At 45.4% G+C, this 18102-nt stretch overlaps 1 protein-coding gene across 1 annotated transcript in view; it reads right to left on the reverse strand.

The window, feature by feature from the left end:
- Positions 1 to 589: 589 nt before the first annotated feature.
- The window catches only part of ESRRB (estrogen related receptor beta), a 127912-nt gene continuing 110399 nt past the window's right edge, over positions 590 to 18102 (reverse strand). Inside the window, exons 6-7 of the mRNA XM_071559412.1 lie at positions 12144 to 12413; positions 590 to 5307 (exon numbers count right to left, since the gene is read on the reverse strand). Of these exons, the coding sequence (XP_071415513.1) occupies positions 5063 to 5307; positions 12144 to 12413 (515 nt within the window). The 3' untranslated portion in view covers positions 590 to 5062. The remainder of the gene's footprint in view (positions 5308 to 12143; positions 12414 to 18102) is intronic.

Consider the following 18102-nt stretch of genomic DNA (forward strand, 5'->3'; position numbering starts at 1 on the left):
CATGGCTGGGGGTAGCTCTTCTAAGTGTGGAAAAACCTTGTCATGCTTCACCTCCTTCTCCAGCTCTGGGCTCATCTTTGTTTTCATTCAGGCTCATTTCCAGCCCATGGACTTTCCTACTGTCCACCATTAATTCAGCCACCCTCTTCTTCTGAGGGCAGACCTAAGAGGCCTCTTGATTGCCTGGTTTTAGATGCATCATCCCAGTGACTGCCATTGCCTGGAAGAAGGACCTTAGCAGTGTTTGTTGAGGCATGTGGAGATGGAGGTGCTTAAATACGGTGTGTTGCTGTCTGTATTGAATAGAATCAGAGGCAGAATAAAAACCTGGAACCTTGTTTCTCACATCTCTGACCCAATTATCATAGCACATTTCCTTCTGCTTTCTCACGCAGCTATGAACTTTCCCTCTTGCACCGCCTGACCACCAGATCAATGCAAATGCCATGACTTCAGCACTGTGCAGCTGCTGTTATGCTTGCAACACTCATGATGTCACTGCTGGGTTCAAGCCAATGGTCTATTTTATCATTAGAGGGTTTGTTTTTCACTGGAACAACTTCAAGACTTTTTTCCTTGCTAGCTCCTGATTATTCCATGCACCAGAGAAGTGTATAATGTGGGAAAAAAAGGGTGAGTGGAACAGACTGGTCCACAGCAGGGACTGACAGTGCTGGTCTTAACAAGTCCTCAGCAAAGCACATGTCACAAATCTCAGAAGCTTGCTGAGAATTTTTTGATTCAGGAATGGTATAACACCAAATGAGCATTTCTACGTGAGAGGACTGGGGCTCTCCTACCCTCCTGCAGCATGCTCAGATCACGCCTTCCCCCACATTGGCCCCTTCCCTGGGGTTATATGCATCCCAAGGGACAGAACAGAGCAGCTCTTAAACATTACACAATAAACATTACTCTGCCTGGGTTTGTTTTTACATTTCTGTGTTTTATTTCTTCGTGTTTTTTTTTTAAATTACCTGTACCACAGGAATACAATTTATTTAACAGGTTTTCCTTTTTTTTTTTTTTTAAGGAGCAGGTAATAGTTAAGTAGATACTGTTTATTTCACTGACTATGACTCCCTGCATCATTCTCACAGCCTCTGTCTCTCTCAAGCTTCTCCACATAACCCAGCCACAAGAACAACAGAGTCAAATGATTGACTGTAGCTTGAGGATACAAAGTGGAAGCTCCTTTTTCTGGGCGCCCATTGGTAATAAAAGCTCAACAGGTTACATTCTAGGGTCTTTCTCAATGACTTTCCCCTCTAATAGCTGCTTACATGTTTCTGGTGGAGCCTGTTTTATTTTATATACTTGTAATAGTTTGAAAAAAAAGATGACATAGCTTATGAAGAGAAAAATAATGCCCCCTAAGCATGAGCAATACTGCAAGGTCCTGATTGTTGTGGGGGCATTTCTTGTAGCTTCACAGTTTTGCTGCGAGGTGTAATGCCCAAGTTTCCTCAGAAACCTAAATTCAGTATGGTAATTTACCTTTTCTTTTAATTGATCCCCATGAAATTTGTTTTGCATTACAGGCCAGACACTGCTGTTCCCAGAGAAGAATGTGCCTAAAACAGAAGAGCTGGTCACTTGGGAAGAATTCCCTTTTGCAGTAGCAGACAGGTACTTAGTTTCTGTTACCCACACAGGCAAATCAGAGACTGGAGCTGCTTTTACTGTAGTTGCTGTTGTGGACTTCATGCTTATTCACTGTCACTGACAGACTTACCTCTACTGCTTTGTTTTTCTTTAAGTAATAGAGCCCATTTATGTCCCAAGGCTCAAGTTCCATCATCTTTTGCCCCATGAAGGACAGCTGTATGGAGATGACTCTGCGACTCATACATTACAAATGAGCTGCATAAACAGCAATGACCCAAAACCCATTTCCCAGTTCATGTCTCACTTTCCACATCCCAAGACCTTTTCATAAGAGACTGTGAGCAAAGACCTAAGCAGTTGCTGAAGCTTCATTTCCTGCTTCCAAGTGCATTGAGATGTGAGGATGTTAGCCATCCTCTGCAAGCCCAGCTCACTGCATAGCTGGAAATGCTCCTCAGTGGCAGTGTGATATTACCAGTGATGCACAGCAGATCCGAGTAACTGGGAAGAGAAGTGAAGGGCCCAAGAGACCTGACGTGGTCCCCAATTTAGGATGGTACAATCCTTTTAAGGGTTAAATCTAGACAGATGTTTCTGTCCCAGTTCCTGGGGAGAGTTTGCATTCCCTGTTTAAAGACATTAATATATGCTTAGTACTGTCTGATTCAGTTCCATCCTATTTCAGAAGCAATGCAAACATCTCCATGCATATTATCTTCAAGCAATGGAGAATATTCAGATGGGCTCCAAGGTTATGCAGCTTTAATGGATAAAGAAGTTCCTGGAAAAAAATGCATTTGGTATCTTTATATTGCTCTGTCAAGGCAGGAGTTTCCTCCATGCCATAGACCTACTTTAAATAGCCAGTAGTTTCTGTGAGCTAGACGCTAACTAGGCAGCTTTCCATAATTGTGTTTTGTAAACAGTTCTCCACTATTCTGGAGAGCGGCCTGAGTCCACATACAACAAAGCTAGAAGAGCCCTTGGAGTTTTTTGGGTGGGCATTTTTAGTGGGGTTCTTTTGATTGATGTTTCTGGGTAAGTCACCTTTCCAGCACTGCCCAACAGAGTACGAACTGCTTCTTATGATCTTTTCAGGCCATTTTGGGACAGCTACCTTTGCACAGAAGGCTGCGGGACAGTGTGCTGTGGCTGAGCTGGTGGTACTTGGCAAGACTGTAACAGTGGTCAAGTGAGTCAAACTTACAGGCAATAAAGCAACCCAGCATATCTGTGACAGCATTCATGCCACAGCCAGAAAGAGTGACCACAGTGCAGCACACAGTAGCTGGCTCTGTAGTAGCTGCATGCATTTCACTTTGGTCCCTTGTTCACAGATAGGTACAAGGATTACAAGTGCAACCGAAAGCCTCTCATTTTCTCCCCAGCTCCCTCTGGGAGGGAGCTGGGTAGAGAAGCACAGTATCCACTCAAAGGACAAGACCACTGTGTAATTGCTATGCTGTGAACATAGATGCAGTCCCAGTTTCCATGCGCCTTCTGCCCCTTGGGTCTCTGATGGTTTACTAATATGCCTGAAGCAAGACTGAATTCCTTCATCAAGTGAGTACACAATGAATGACAGTAGTTACGACTGTGTAGCGTAGGAAGAACTCACAGGAGATGCAACTGAACTAACTCAAGTACAAGTCTGGCTGAGGTCACCATCAGTCAGCACCCATCTCTGAGTCTGCCAGGCAGGGTTCTGCAGCACTGACAGCCCTGCTGTGACACATTCTGCTCCAGCAGAAAACAAGTACACATCTCAACCCTGGTTTGGAAGATTTCCTGTTGGGGGCAATGTACTCCTCTACCTCACCACCTTTCCTGGGGAAAGACACAAAGGGATGAAAGTTTGAGGACAACAGAGGCAATAGAGTTAGTAGTGTCGCAAATGCTGTTTCTCACCTCTACTGCCATGCTGCTGACCACAAAACAGACATTACTCTCAGGTTTTGTCAGCTCAGGCTGGCTTAAAACTAAGTGACCTAGAAAATAAAGTCTCAGAGATTGCCAGCAGTCAGTTTTGTCAGTCACCTACATTTCCCTCTGGCTACTGGGAATGCAGCAATTACGCCTTAGGCAGCAGATCTCAACCAGGGATTGGAGATAGCATGAACCTGGTTACATAGGAGGAGTAAATACATATTTCCCCAGTTCTTCTCCCACCAACCCAAGGTCAGGTATTTGCTTTCTGATCAGGAAGAGAATCTCTTACCAGCCCCCTGTATAATCTATGCTTGTTTTCTTCCTGCTGTTAAGGATAATGTGATGAGGCAGGGGAAGACCGTAGTTGTAGTATTGGGAGTTTCACTTCACCCTCTAATTTATTTCCCTAGGCTGCCACAAAAAAAAAAGTCTTTCAGGCTCTAGAGCTGCCTCTGAAAAGCAGTGCCCTTGATTTCTAACTAGAATTTGGCAATAAGCCTAAATCTCTGTGGAGGCAAAGAGCTAACACTTTAATGAAGCCTAGAAAAGATCTGTGTTGGGGTCTATTAATACTTGGGCAGTTACCATGCAGACAAAGCCTTGTGTTCTCTGCCACAAGGAACAAGTGGGTAATGGTACTCAGCTGAGCTGAAGAGGCAGGTTTGATATACTACAGGGTGAAAAGTGTGGAAGAATTGTAGTTAGCACCACATAGGAGAGGATGCAGACATTATCAAGCCAACCCAGCACTGAAGCAGAACATCAGGCTCTTTTCTCTCACCATTTGGTAAAGACTTGCATTTTCTCGGGGACATACATCCTACCTCTTCAGGGGCCTGCAGGAATCGTACATGGGAGGGACTAGCCAGGCGTAATGACACACTGTACAAGGTCGCAGAATATCTTACACAGTTAGGAGTATCTTTCCCAGTAAGAAGTGGGGCCTGTATGTACAAGTGTTACAGGAGCCTGGGAGGCAGCCTATTTGTACAGGAGAGGTCCAGCAGCGCTCTTCTCCAGAGGAGCAGCTGTTGTATGGTTAGAGGAGAAAGGTGCCAAAAGAAGGACCATGGCTGCTTCCCTTTCTAACTGAGCCCTTGTAACACCAGCAGACAAAGTTTATATTGACTCTATTCTTCCTCTCTTCCTGTATCTGTCCCCACTCCCCCTCCAGCACTGGTGGAGGTAGATGGGGAGCAGGTGGCCTGGACAGTGCTGAGAGCATCACTAATCAGAGGGGCTGAACCCCGATGACCACCTCAACAAGTGCAAGAGCATATTCTGGTATTTCCCACAGAGAAAACAATGAAAAAAAGAGAAACAGGTGACTGATTAAAAGTTTCCCCCCTCCTGTACACAACATTCTCCAGTCACGCCGACAGACATTAAATAATTCTTCCATAATAAATGATTGAAGATGAAAGCCGGCGGTGGCTGCTGCTGCTGCTGCTGTTTGGATTACTCCATTGTCTGCATCTTTGTTCCTAGTTTGTTCCCAGGCCACTGTCGGCTGGCGCTGGGGCTGTCAGACCTTTGCCTCTAGCATTTCTAGGAAGAGTTTATGCATGGGAACCTTGCCCTGCAGTTTGATGCTGTAGAAGTGCTGCACAGCTTTGGCAGCGGTCTGCCGCAGGAGGGGCAAGGTCAGGAGCAGCTTGCCTGCTCGCCGGGGCTCCTCATTGCGCTGACTCAGCTCGTAGTCCTGCAGGGCTTCGTGGAGAAGGTCCTGGAGTTTCTGCACTGCATCCATGTCCTCTATATGCATGGAGTCTGGGGGAAGGGAGAAAAGACAGGAAACAGGTAAGTCAGACACGAGGAAGGAAATCCTTTATGGTTCTGAAGCTAAGCATGTTTTTTTTCCTTCTTTTCTGTTGTTGTGGGGTGTTTTTTTTGTTTTGTTGTTCCCCCACATCCTCATCTCAGGGGGGAGGGGGGTGGGGGTGTTGTTGCTGATTTGATTTGTTTCTTAAGGGATAAAAAAGACCCTGCTGGCAGTGCTGCTGCTATGAAGTTTGGCAGCAGTGCAATGTGTTGGCCCTAGCAGTGCAATGTGTTGGCCCTAGCAGTGCAGGGACAGTAAGGTTGCCAGGGGTAGGTGACACTTGTGCCCAGTGTGCTGTCCGTTTTGCCAGCCACCCTAAGGCTGTGCAGGGATTGGCCGGAGGCCTTTGTGATTTGCACATTCACTTGCCCTCCATGCTCCTTATGGTGAGAGTCACCCTGCAAGGGGCAGCAGCTGCTGTGCTGCCACTTGGGAGCAATCTCATTAAGAATAATTAACATTGCTACAGCGCTTCATCTGTCTAAACTGCCTAATTGCCATGCAGCTGCTCAGGGTGTCAGTAAGACAGAAAAGCCCCAGTAGGTCACAACCAGCATGCCCAGGGGTGTTGCCAGACCCACCTTTGTGGATATGCCTGTTTGCAGAGAGTGCCAGCAGCTGCTCAGAGAGCTTCCTGCTTAAATAAAGGCAACCCACACCTCCTGCAAGGTCTCATCCCTTAGGCTGCCAGTGAGATTCCTACAAGCTGTCAGAGGGGTAGCAAGGCTAGACTGCTCTTTGGTGTGTCTATGCAGCAAAGGTAGCTAGTTGGTAATGACCGAGTCCAGCGTTGAGCTGGGAAACTGTGTTGAAGGCAGGTTGCTAAACTTGTGGGTAAGTCATAGTGCCAGAGGGCAGCACCAAAGAACAGAGAGATTTGATTAAAAAGCTAACCAGGCACAGCACCGCTGAAGGTTTGCTCTTTTTCTTCTTGCAGATACTTGCTTCTTTCCTACAGCTCTGACAGAGCTGGAGACACTGTTGCCATGTCTTCATTATCCAGAGGCTTTTAATCGATACTGAACCCATTGATAAAGATTCCTGCCACAGGGCAATGAATCCGGAAGCAACAGCAATGGCAAGTACACATGCACATACGTAGTTGCATCACCTGCCACCACAGCCTGGGCTTTGCAGTGTGGCAGCGCTCTGGCTCAGCTCACTCACAAACGCAAATGTGAGGACGTGGGTTCCCCAGTGTGACAGCAGTGAAGGGGAGAAAAGCTGCCAAAATATCTCTAGAAACATTTGCCATCTCTAAGGAGAACACAACACAAATTAAGAGACTGTGAATTTCAAAAGATACATTTAGGGTAAAAATATTTATGATCCATGATTTTCAAAGTATTACAACAGTTGGGAAAACACTGTTATCTAGAAAGAAAGCTGTTTAAGAAGCTGTTTAGAATGAATACACTAATTAGACAATCTTAAAGGAGAGCAGGCAAAGGAAGTCAGAGAAGGACTGGTAGATCACCACCGTGAGCTGAGCTAGCCACAGAGGTTGATTCTGAAAAATAGGGAGGGAGAAGCATGTGCCAAGTCAGTCTGGCAACTTCTCCCAGCCAGGTAGCACCTTTCAAAAATTTCCATGCACAATCTAGGAGAAGTGAGTGGGATCTGTTTCCTGCCAAGTCACAGAGGTCATTTTGGAGACTGGAAGTATCAAAACCTGAAACTTGGTGGGAAATGTCCTCCAGCCTTTCTGTTTAATGCCCTTCTCGCTAGAGGCACAAGGGGGAGAAGTAATCACAGCTTGTCAGAGTTTGCAGATCCCAGCAGGTTCTAGAAGTGCCAGGCAATGAGCCATGCAGCAGGTCAAAGTGGGTGCTCTGGTTTTGGGTACTGATGCTGCTGTACAGTAGACAGAATCCCAAAACTGCCCTTTTGCCACCTGGCTTCTGTAATGTGTGTGACAAGACTTAACAGCACTAAATAACTAAGTGTATACAGTGAGAGGAACTTGGCAAATAAGGATCAAAGCCTGCCCCACTCCCACCACTCTTTGCTGAAAGAAGCTCAAAACTGGCAGCTGACTGCAAAAAATAAAACAACATTGCAGGATTAATTTCCTTGCAATCCATCAGCAAAACGGTGTCGATGGCATAGATAAACTGTTAATTACGGAATCAATAGCTATGAATTTTTACAGTTGTCAGAGCACTGAGGTGGGGACAGGCTGCCTGACCATGTCCCTGAGGGTCAGCTGGCCTAGAAGCCAGGCTTCATGCCAGGAACCCTTCTCCAGCACTGCTGGCTTGGGGTACAGGGCAGGTGTGAGAGTGGACAAGGCCCACTGCCTCCTCAACTAACTCTCTTCATGCATTTTCTGGCAGGAGCAGGAATCTCACAAGTCTCATTAGTACAGAATTTGCTATACATGCCCTTGCCAGATCCTGACCTTGTTCACTCCATCTCAGCACTAATGCATTGGGGGGAAAAAAAGAGGAAATAAAGTGCGACCAGTCTGGGATATCCAAAATGAATGTCTGCTGTATGTTAACCTGGAGGGTTCTTCAATACATAGATTGATCAATTTTTACTCCTAAGGAAAGAGGATTCTAGGAATGCTTAAAAAAGGACTGCTGGCTCTGAAGGGTAACGAATTAAGTCTATAGTACCTCTGCTCTGTCAAAAAATGGGCGATCATATTGTTGGGACTTGTCTGCTGCTCTGAGCATTAAGAATTCATCACTCAGCTCTCTACAATGCACTTACTAAAGACAGTTCCCTTGAATTATATTTGCCAGTCCCAGCAGGCGTGTCCTTGGTGTGTCACACCAAAGACTCAGAGATCAGTCTATTGTCAGCTTCTTCTCTAGTGAAGAGCAAGTGAGCTCCCATTTCTGTTTTCATTTGTTTGAATTCCTAGAAACAAAGAGTCAGTATACACAGGGCTGCATGGAAGAGAGGAAAGTCCCTAGAACCTGGGTTGCATGAGCAATTACACCCAGCAGGGATAAGGGAAATTCAAGAATTTATCTATATGGGAGGGAAGGCAGAAAGCAGGTTTAGGCAGCACAGGTGCTAATCTAAGTGCTCATCTTTAAACCCCATCTCTGACTCAAGGGAGCTGAAGCCTGGCCCAGACTGCTTTCCTACTGTTTTAGGAATTGGCTGTTTGCTTGCAGGCACATATGTGCAGGCTCTGCAAGTTTATCCATGTCAAAAATACTAAAAAAAAGAACTAGTATTAAAAGCATGTGAAGGTTGAATGTTACGTTACATTAGAAAAATACACTTGCCCTATTCTAGCTTCCTTATGTGTGTGTCACAAGAAGCTTTAATTAAAGCTTTAAAATGAAAACCAAAATCTCGTGCTTTACTTTCATATGTTTCAATACAAATAAAAAAGCAGAATTTTTGCATATTATGCTCCTACATAGTGGTGTTTTTAACTGCAGTAGGAGAAACAGGTCAAGTCAGAGGGGCTTTTTCCACCCAGCTGAGAATATGCTTTGCCCTGTACCTCCTGACCCTGGATTTTTTACTCCACAGCACTGGAAACAGAACCCCAAAGCATCTGATGAGTGTTGGTTGTTCTGCTCTCTCTTTGTTCAGTGCTTCTCCACTCCTGATAGACAGTGTCTCATCAGGCTTACTCTGGGCTTAGTCCTGAAAGCACAGTGAGCAACAATAGCAGAGGATGCTTCTGTTGCACTGTGAAGAACTTGACAGCACCAAGGCTTAGTCCTGCAATGTCTCTGCTCACAGCATGGGCCAGATAAATGTGTGGCACTTATTCTGCCACAACCACTACCTTTGCAATTCAGCCTCTCTAGAAGCCCTTCTCCCTGTTTATCCCATGACCTTCCTGGTAGACAGGTTCTTTAACAAGTTGATTACATCACCAAAAGTCACTGTTCCATAGTCGAGAGATGCCAGCCTTGGCCATCTGCCCATCCTGGTTCAGTGGCAAACTGAAGGCAGCAATTAGAGCTAAAAAAGCAATATATGAGAAATTGATAAAGGGAACTAGATAGCACTTTATATGAATCAGAAGTTATGAAGTGTAGAAAATCGATAAGGGAAGTGAAGGGCATAGGAGGAAAAGCCATGGCTGGAAGGGCTAAGGACAGTAAAAAAGTACTACAAATATTTAAGAAATAGAAGAAAAATTACCATTGGCAGGGGGGCTCTTTTCACCTGGAGATGATTAAACTACTAATAGCAGTGCAGTGGAGACAGAATCCTCAGTATTTTTGTCTTGTTTGGAAAAGAGAAGCACTATGTACCTGTGTTATATGATCATGATGAAGATTTCTTTGTCTGTTGTTATGCAAGAAGACGTTAGAACTATTAGGACAAACTTCACACAAATCAACAGAGCTGGATAACTTGGCTATAAGAGTTCTAAAATGGCTGGCTGAGGGCCATCTAGGGCAGATTAATAATTAACAAGTCTTGGTATTTTTAAGAAATTCAAGACAACTAAAAATTTCTAATAATGCACATATTTTCCTAGGTCTTAGCTGATAATTTGTATACTAGCCTGATGTGAACCAGGACAAAAATAAAGGAAAAAATAAAGGTGATGTTCCATTAAGACTGATAAGATGGGATTTATAAAAGAGATGTAGCTGTGGCACTTAGGGACTCGGTTTTGTGGTGGCTTAACAATGGATTTGGTGATCTTACAGGTCTTTTCCAACCTAAATGATTCTATTGTTCTACTGCCAGTCAACATGATACTTTGGAAGACAGCTATTGTCAAACAAGCTTGATGTCATGCTCTGATGAGATTACAAGTTTGGTTGATACAGTTAACTGCACAGATATGATAGACTTGGGTGTTTATAAGGCACTTGGCTTAGAATCACAGGACATTCTCATTAAAAAATTAGCACTATGCAATATCAATAGAGAACACTTTCAATTGATTAGAAACTGGCTAGATGACAGATCTCAAAATAACTATCAGTGGTGAATCATCCCTGCAGGAGGAGTCTCCTAGGGGAAATACAGGGGATCAGTAAAAATACCAGATGCTACTCAACATTTGTATCAATGAGCTGTTAAGAAATTTCTTTCTTTTTTGTTTTTCTTTTAACTTGCTACTGCTAAGAAGTGCATGGATGGCAAAGAGAAACAGAATGGTGTAAAATGGTGAGGAAAGGGCAGACTCACAGCATCCTGGACCACTTCCTTACACTTGAAGTGTATTCAGAGCCAAGGAATGCAAGTATGGAACAGGAACTTTACTGCATCAAGCTGTCAGGTATAAAAAGACCCGAAGTCATAGGACACAGCTCAACAAAGACCAGTCTCTAGAGCCTGAATTTGGGCAAACAGACATTAAAGATATGGTGCCTTTTTTTTAACTGAATGATTATTAGATTCAGCTACCACGGAAGGTGTAGATTCCCCCTCTTTTAAGCCCTCCAGATTCACACAGGATGTCTTTCTGTAATGCAGTTTTAGCCAAAACACAGCTACTGGTTTCAAGGCTGGGCTGCAAAGGTCAGTTCTGTGACCTGCATGATGTGGTTCAGCAGAGAGATCTGGTGTGACACAGTGAGAGTCAGAGGACACAGAGGGAGCCCTCATCACACAGTAGCTTTAGCAGTTTCCCTTTCAGACAGGACTCCTTAGCAAATATGCGTCTGTCCAGCTTTTGTACAATGAAGTCTGACAGATTGAGGGCTGCAATCAAGATCTGCACTGTCTTCCAGTTAAAGGGGGTTCAGTGTATGTGGTCACTGCACATCTCCAGGACAGGACCAGGCAGCTCCAACTCCACAGCTTTTGTTGGCATTTGAAACTAGGACCAGGGCTTCCCTGTTTGCTGTACCCAACCAACACTACCAAGGTGGAGTCAGGCATGGCCCACATCCCCTTTTCTGAATTCACAGCACTGGAGGTGGCTTGCTAGTGAAAAAGGGCTTTTTTCACTGCCAGAAAACAGCAGCCAGCCCATCCCTGCCTGGTTCCACTCTTCTACAGGGCCAGAGCATAGCTGGGGCTGTAGCAGCAGTAAGCCTCATTTCTCCCGGCTTTCCAGCTAAAGTTCTGCTCTGCAGACAGAGAGGAGCTTTGAGAATATTGCCTGTGTCCTAGTTCAGCAGGAGGGACCAGCTAACCCTGTGTGGGGGTGATCAAAGCTGTGTATTCTACCCCCTCTATTCATTCCCCAAGGTCAATGGGCCATTAGCAGCAGCTGCCCAGGGAGCCATTATCACCTTCACACCCAGCCTGAGGGGGGCGGAGCTGCTAATGGGCCATCAACAGCTCAACACCCCCTGGCTCCCAGAGTTAATCACCCATTGTGTGAGTCCCCGCCCAGGGGGAGGGACTGAGAGCTCCCTGAGGGTACATAAGGGGTGGGTAAGAAGACCTCGGGAACCTCTCGTCGGATCCAGAGCAGCAGCAGGACCTTGACAGGAGGAGATCCCTGCTCTCGCCCAGACCACAGCCTTCGCCTGCACCAACAGGTTTTTCTTTTCCTTTTGCTCTGGACTTAGGGGAACCACAGGGGTCTCAGCACAAGGGCAAACAAACCCCCTTGGGTTTGTGCCCCAGGACACTGGGTTATACTGCTGGGGTTTTGTGAGTTGAAAGCAATTTCCCTTGTGTGTCAGTGTTGCTATTGTAATATTATTATTAAATTTTAGGTCTGACTTATAATCTCTCTCGTGGTGAGTTCATTTCCCCTGCTGGTTCATCTTTAAACCAGCACAGCCTGACACAGGCAGAGCAGTCTCAGGCAGTAGGCTCTAGTTTCCTCACAGGTCAAATAACAGCATGAGCCTCCTTGACTGCAAGGCTGGCTGGGCCAGGGCTGTACCTGAGTTGGCGAGGGCCAGAGCTTTGAGTGTGACAAACTCCTCTTTTTCCACTTTGAGCTTCTTGTAGCGGCGCACTAGTTGTAGGATGGCCAGGTAGAGCTCCAGCAGCCCTGTCAGACGAGAGTGCTCTTCATCCATTATGTAGTCCTCAGCATAGACCAGCTTGTCCTCATATGGCAGGGAGCGGTACACAATACCCAGGATGAGAATTTCCATCCAGGCACTCTGCAGAAGGCTCATCTGGTCCCCAAGGGAGAGGTTGGAGAACCCTGACAGGGCAAAAGACAAGCAGGGTCAAATGGTTGTGCAGAAAAGCCTCTAAGAGCCTAAGGTCCTTAGAGTTTCCTTTCAAATTAAGCACTCATCCTTCTCTTTGCTCCCATGTCCACCTACAGCCTCAAACAGGAGTTCTAATTCTCTGACTGCATTTATGGCAGTGCCAGGTTAATTACAACCTCTTTTCAATGATCACTGTTTCTTTTATAGCACCAACTATTTTGTACCACATTGTCCTGCTCACTGTTCCTCATGTAGGTTTGTACTGCACCTGGGACCAAAGAGCAGAGAAGATGGCAGAAAAGAGGGTTTCTGATGGGATAGGAAGCAATGACAGAGGCCTGAATTACAAGTAAACTACAATCTCATATTTTGGCCAACATGAGAAAAGGTCTGGCCACAACGAGGCACCAAAATGTGTTCAGAAGCTGAATACATTTGTGAACAGAATCCTCTTCTATTCCTCATCTCACCCAGATCTCCACCCCCAGATCTCCACACCATCAGCTCTGCCAACAACCCTACCCAGTGACAGAAATACCTTTATGGTGCCTTACAAGTGCCTAAATCATAGCCTAACCTGGTAGCAACGGAACCAGAAGTAAACCAAATATTTTCATCAAATATAGAAAGAACAGTCATCATCTGGAGATAGACCCTGACATTCCCGGAGTCTGCTTGAGGAAGTGGAGAGGACTGTTATGCCCTCCATACCAGCTACCCTTGAAGGCGAGACCATGAAAGATCCTGGGAGATGGGGACTGTAACAGCCATTGCAAACAGAAATGTCATGCACAATGTGTTGGTGCCCTCTACACAGCTTTTGCCCACCAGACAGGCAAAACTGACTTTTTTGGCTGCTCCTTGTTTCTAAAGGTTCCTAGGCTGTGAGAGAATGGGACACCCAGGCACCCCTCAGCTAGGAGAGCAATGCTCCATCAACCTCCCCAGACAGTCTTGTCCCCAGATGCACATTAAGCCTCGAGCATCACCAAGAGACATGTGAGCTCATGAGCCTCTGTGCAGAAACCTTCCAGCTCCGCTGGCCACGTGTGAGCTCAGCTGGTCTGCTTTATCCCACAACCCCACTACTCACAGTTCTTGGCCCCAAGTTGGGGCATACATAGCCAAGCCATCCACCATGATGATCATTTGATTTCTCTTGTTATCAAGTTGGCAATTAACGAAAGAGCTGATGATTGCTATATTGACTGACTGTGGGATCTTTTTTTCTATCTGCACTATCTCAGCTGGGGATAGGAAGGCAAAAGGTTGGGTTAGTGGTATTTATTTATCTCTACGCCATGTTTTGTGTTTGTGTTGCCAGGGGAAGCAAAGGGTGATAATGGCCTGGCAGCCCTTGGACATCCAATTTCCCTTATCAGGCCACTGAATAGAAAAGAGGCCCCAGGCTACATTAATTAACAGATACCAATCAGCTGTCACGTGCTGTGAGTGCAAGGTCTGGGGGGAGCAGTGGGTGGGAGGGAAGAATCAATAAACCATTGGGGAGGAGTGCCAGAGGGAACAGCTGAAGAGAAGTCCAGGCTACTGGGGAGAAGAGCTGCAAATCAAGTTCCATGACTGTGAGACTGATTCTTGTACAGCATAGCCTGTGCTCCATGTAGCCCTAGACCTGGTGAGTTCCACCTCTTGCTCAGGCTGGGAGGTGAGTGCCTTGTCCTTTGTCTCACCCTTCTGCCCTTTATGTCCTGCTCAGTAATGCAGTCCTCCTGACTCAGTCCAAGTGCAGGCTTGATGCAGCTCAAAGGCTTGGGATCATGTCTCCCCAGCTCTGCCTGCTAAACAGGGAACTGATGAGATTAGCTCTGAAACAGGGGTAATGATTCTGTGCACAGCCACTGGTGCAGTTTTTAGAACCTGAAATCCCTCCTTTGGTCACCCCTTTCCTAGCTCTGACCATGGAGATCAGTCCAGCATTTAGGCTGCTGCCTTAAGTCCATTTTCTGGGTCAGTCATGTGACTTTTCTGCATCTTCATTCCTTGTATGGATTACAAAAGGGGTTACACCATTGCCTCACTGCAGTCTGCCAAAAAATTCATTAAAGATTGAGAAACTGTCATGCAATAGAGCAAGAGGATCCAGGACAGGCATGGCTCTTACTTTTGTGCTACAGAATAAAGTAGAAAAAAATAACCGTAACAGTAGCCTGTACATAAAGCATCTCGGTTCATCACCTCTTCCCAAGAGGCTGTTATGACAGGTGAGAACAGGAGAGAATGTGATCTGTGCCAAGAACAGGAGAGCCTGCTGCAATTGCCCCCCCCACCTGGGAAAGACCCTGGCCAGAAGCACACTCAGGCAGCCAACGACTTCAGCTCCTGCAGGAAGGTGTGAAGAGGGAGCGCTGTCGTGTCAAGCCTGGACTTGAAACACCTGACAGAATTGGGACCCTTTTCCTCCACACACATGTGGAATGCAAGGGCTAAATGATTGTCCTGAATCACTCTAGTAAAGGGAAAATCATGTAACTCTCTCATGCTATAAAAGTTGAGATGAAGAAAAGCAAATGCTAATTTCACCTGGCCAAAATCATAGGCTTGTTTTTATAGGATTGTAACATCGGGGAATCTCTAATTGTGAAATTTAACTGCCTTGTTGTCATAAGCTTCCAGGAATTGTGAGAATCCAACCCTTTTGCACTCCTGCGCTGTTGATGGCCCAACATCTAGAAATGCCCTCAGTGACCTGTTTCTTGATGCTTTTCTCAAGTCTGATCCTGAAAGGTACTTAATGCACCACTGCCAGCCCTAGGCTCCCAAAACAGGAGGTTTTGGCTCTAGCAAGAGAGCTGCATGCATGTTTCCCTTCTTTCCAGGTGCAGCTTGAGAAAAGCTGCTTTATTTGCAATAGCTAATGTGACATTCAGGTTTGGTTTTGTTGGGTTTTTTTGTGTGTGTGATTTTTTTTTTTATTTCAGTGGTTAGGCAGTGAGAGCTCCCAAATTTAAAAAAAAAAGTCACACAATTTGTGGCAAGTGGAGTTCATATTCTGTTAATTTATTATCATTTCTGTCATCCTGGAGAGCCATTAGCAGAGGTAATAAAAGGAGATGTAATTATAGGATCTGAGGCCACTCCAGACACAGCTGCTGTCACTCCACTTGCCATATTTCATTCTGTGCTAGTACTATCATCCTCCTAGTGAGGATAGCACAACAGCTACCCTGGGAGAGCCTTCATCGTCACTCCTCAAGAGAAGTCTTGTCACCCTGCATCAAAGCAAGAGGAAAAGCTGGATGTTGTTCAAAGACAATTAGCATGGGGAGAGACTGACTAGTGCAGAGGGGGCCTCATACAGAAGGGAACAACTCCACATCCGATAAGTGTGGCTTTTGAGCTAATGGTTAATAAGGCTATTGAGCTAATAACATTTTCTAAACACTGTTAAATCATGTTTTATTATTATCATAGGAGAATGTGTTTAAGCTTATTGATTTTATTTGCTAATACTGTGGAGTACAAGTTTATGTTGATACTTGGGATTCTGAAGGGGTGGTATGACTTTAACATCACACTGTTCTTAACTAGTTCCAGTGTGAATAGAAGGCAGTAACATGTGACTTCTGCTCCTTTCTCCATCCATCTCTGACCAAGAGTTCATGCACACAGGAAACAATATCCTGTTTAGTTCGAAATCCTTGGAAGGCAGAAATACAGGGCATGGTTAACTCAGACATGTGGCAGCCTTCTGGCCCTGCCCTGCTCTGCCCCCTTGCTGCCTAACTCAGTATGTTTCATATTTGTTCCAAAACTACAGAGTATTTTGTTCCATCTTTATGAACTGTCTTTTATTATGTTTGTTTTTTTTCTTTTTAATCAATAGTGCTCTCTTCTTTAACAATCCCTGAGCCCTCGCTGTAAAATACCACTACTGGTCTGAACTGTGGTAGGCTGTGGCTGTGATTGTATTGCAGGGCCTTTGATATGAGATGAAAATACACAAGAGAAATCTGAGATAATAGCAGATATGTCTGATTTCAGAAGGGAGAAGAAGAGCCCCTTTCACAGTGCAGAAGCAATCTCTCCTATATTCCTGTTCTGGGATAATATCACCAGTCTGGAAAATTCGGCAGGAACTTGGAGCTGAGCATCCCATGCCCATCCCAGTGTCACAAGCTAGGAAACAAAGCAGGGCACTCTGTGCAAACAGCAATAGCCAAGGTTAGAGGAATGTACAATGGCACCTCACTAGAAAGCTGTAGCAGCTAATTGCATTGCATTAAAACTATTCCTGTCAACACTCCAAGTACTGGGTTAGTAGATCAATCCAGGCTGAGTTCCCTAATCATCACTGTAACCCCACTTGTGATGAATCAGCCACACATGGATTTCAGCACTACTGATGGGTGTAATCCCTGCAGATGCTGCAGATCTCTTGTAAGAAGGGCAGCACCGAGATTAACCTCTTCTCAGAAACACTGTCCTGAAAAAGTTTCTCCAGCCTTCATAGTCCCACCTCATAAAAATTCACATTCCATGTTGCCCAGAAAACCACTAGCTCTTGAGTCCCAGGAAAAATACTCCTTCTGGAAAAAGAGAAGTAGTTACCAAAAAGCCAGAAGAGGAGCTACAGAAGGAAATAAAATGCACAAAACTACACTGTCTGATCACTCTTGATAAGATGCCTCACCAAACAATGAAGAACTTAAAAGCCAAGAAGCAAAGCAAGAGAATACAGACCCACACAGTGGAAGAGAGAGACAACATGCAATAAATCCTCTGATCCTGTAGCAGAGCCTGGAATATTCTCCTGACACAAGGAAGGGGGACAGAAGGCAGAAGACAGCTGAAGTGAGCCGTTTATAGCTTTAGTGCACTGTTTATAGTGAATGTCTGAAGCAGTCTTTGGAAAGCAGCCATGTAAACTCCAACAATATCCCCTAAGTTCCCTGGCTAGCCTTCTCCACACGCAAATCCAACCTATCTGGTTTTGGTGGGTTGGAAAGTGGGGGCGGGGGTGCGGGGGGCACTTTCCCTTCCCAGTCCAAATCTTTGTACCCAGAACTCCCTCGATGGTGGCCATGTCTGCTCCTTCAGTCTGGGTCCACCCTACCTGCAGGTGTGGAACACTTGTTAAGTCACTCAATCACACAGACACAGATTGGATGAAGTCAGTGAGCCAGTCACACTGCCAGTAAGTTGTCCTCATTATTTGTCAGACTAGAAGCCTGGACTGACAATAGCATGTTGTCTATCACAGTGGGACTTGTTCTGTGATGAATCCATTATGACAGAAGCTTTCCTGAGTCTGGGCAAGAATGACTCTGAGTTTAGCTCAGGCTGGTTAGAGTTTGGTGCTAATAACGCCAAGGTTGTGGGGTTTGATCCCTGTATAGGCAACTCACTTAAGAGCTGGACTTGATGATCCTTGTGGGTGCCCTCCAACTCAGAAAGTTCTGTGATTCTGTAATGTCCACTACAGACAGAGTGCGTACCTGCCTTTCCATTAGCAGTAAAGTCCAGTCACTGCCATAACATTTACTCATCTTTAAACCTAACAGACCTAGGTCATGTTGATGTAGTACAAAATCACAAAATTCCACCATACCATTCCAAAGGCTGCTTTCACTGGGCCACTCAGTGCCAGATACAACAGAGAACTTCACTGTATCATACAAAAGCCTTCTGCATAATCCCATGGCACATGCACATACAGTC

Source organism: Pithys albifrons, chromosome 6, assembly GCF_047495875.1.
Source record: "Pithys albifrons albifrons isolate INPA30051 chromosome 6, PitAlb_v1, whole genome shotgun sequence".
NCBI classification, from domain to species: Eukaryota; Metazoa; Chordata; class Aves; order Passeriformes; family Thamnophilidae; genus Pithys; species Pithys albifrons.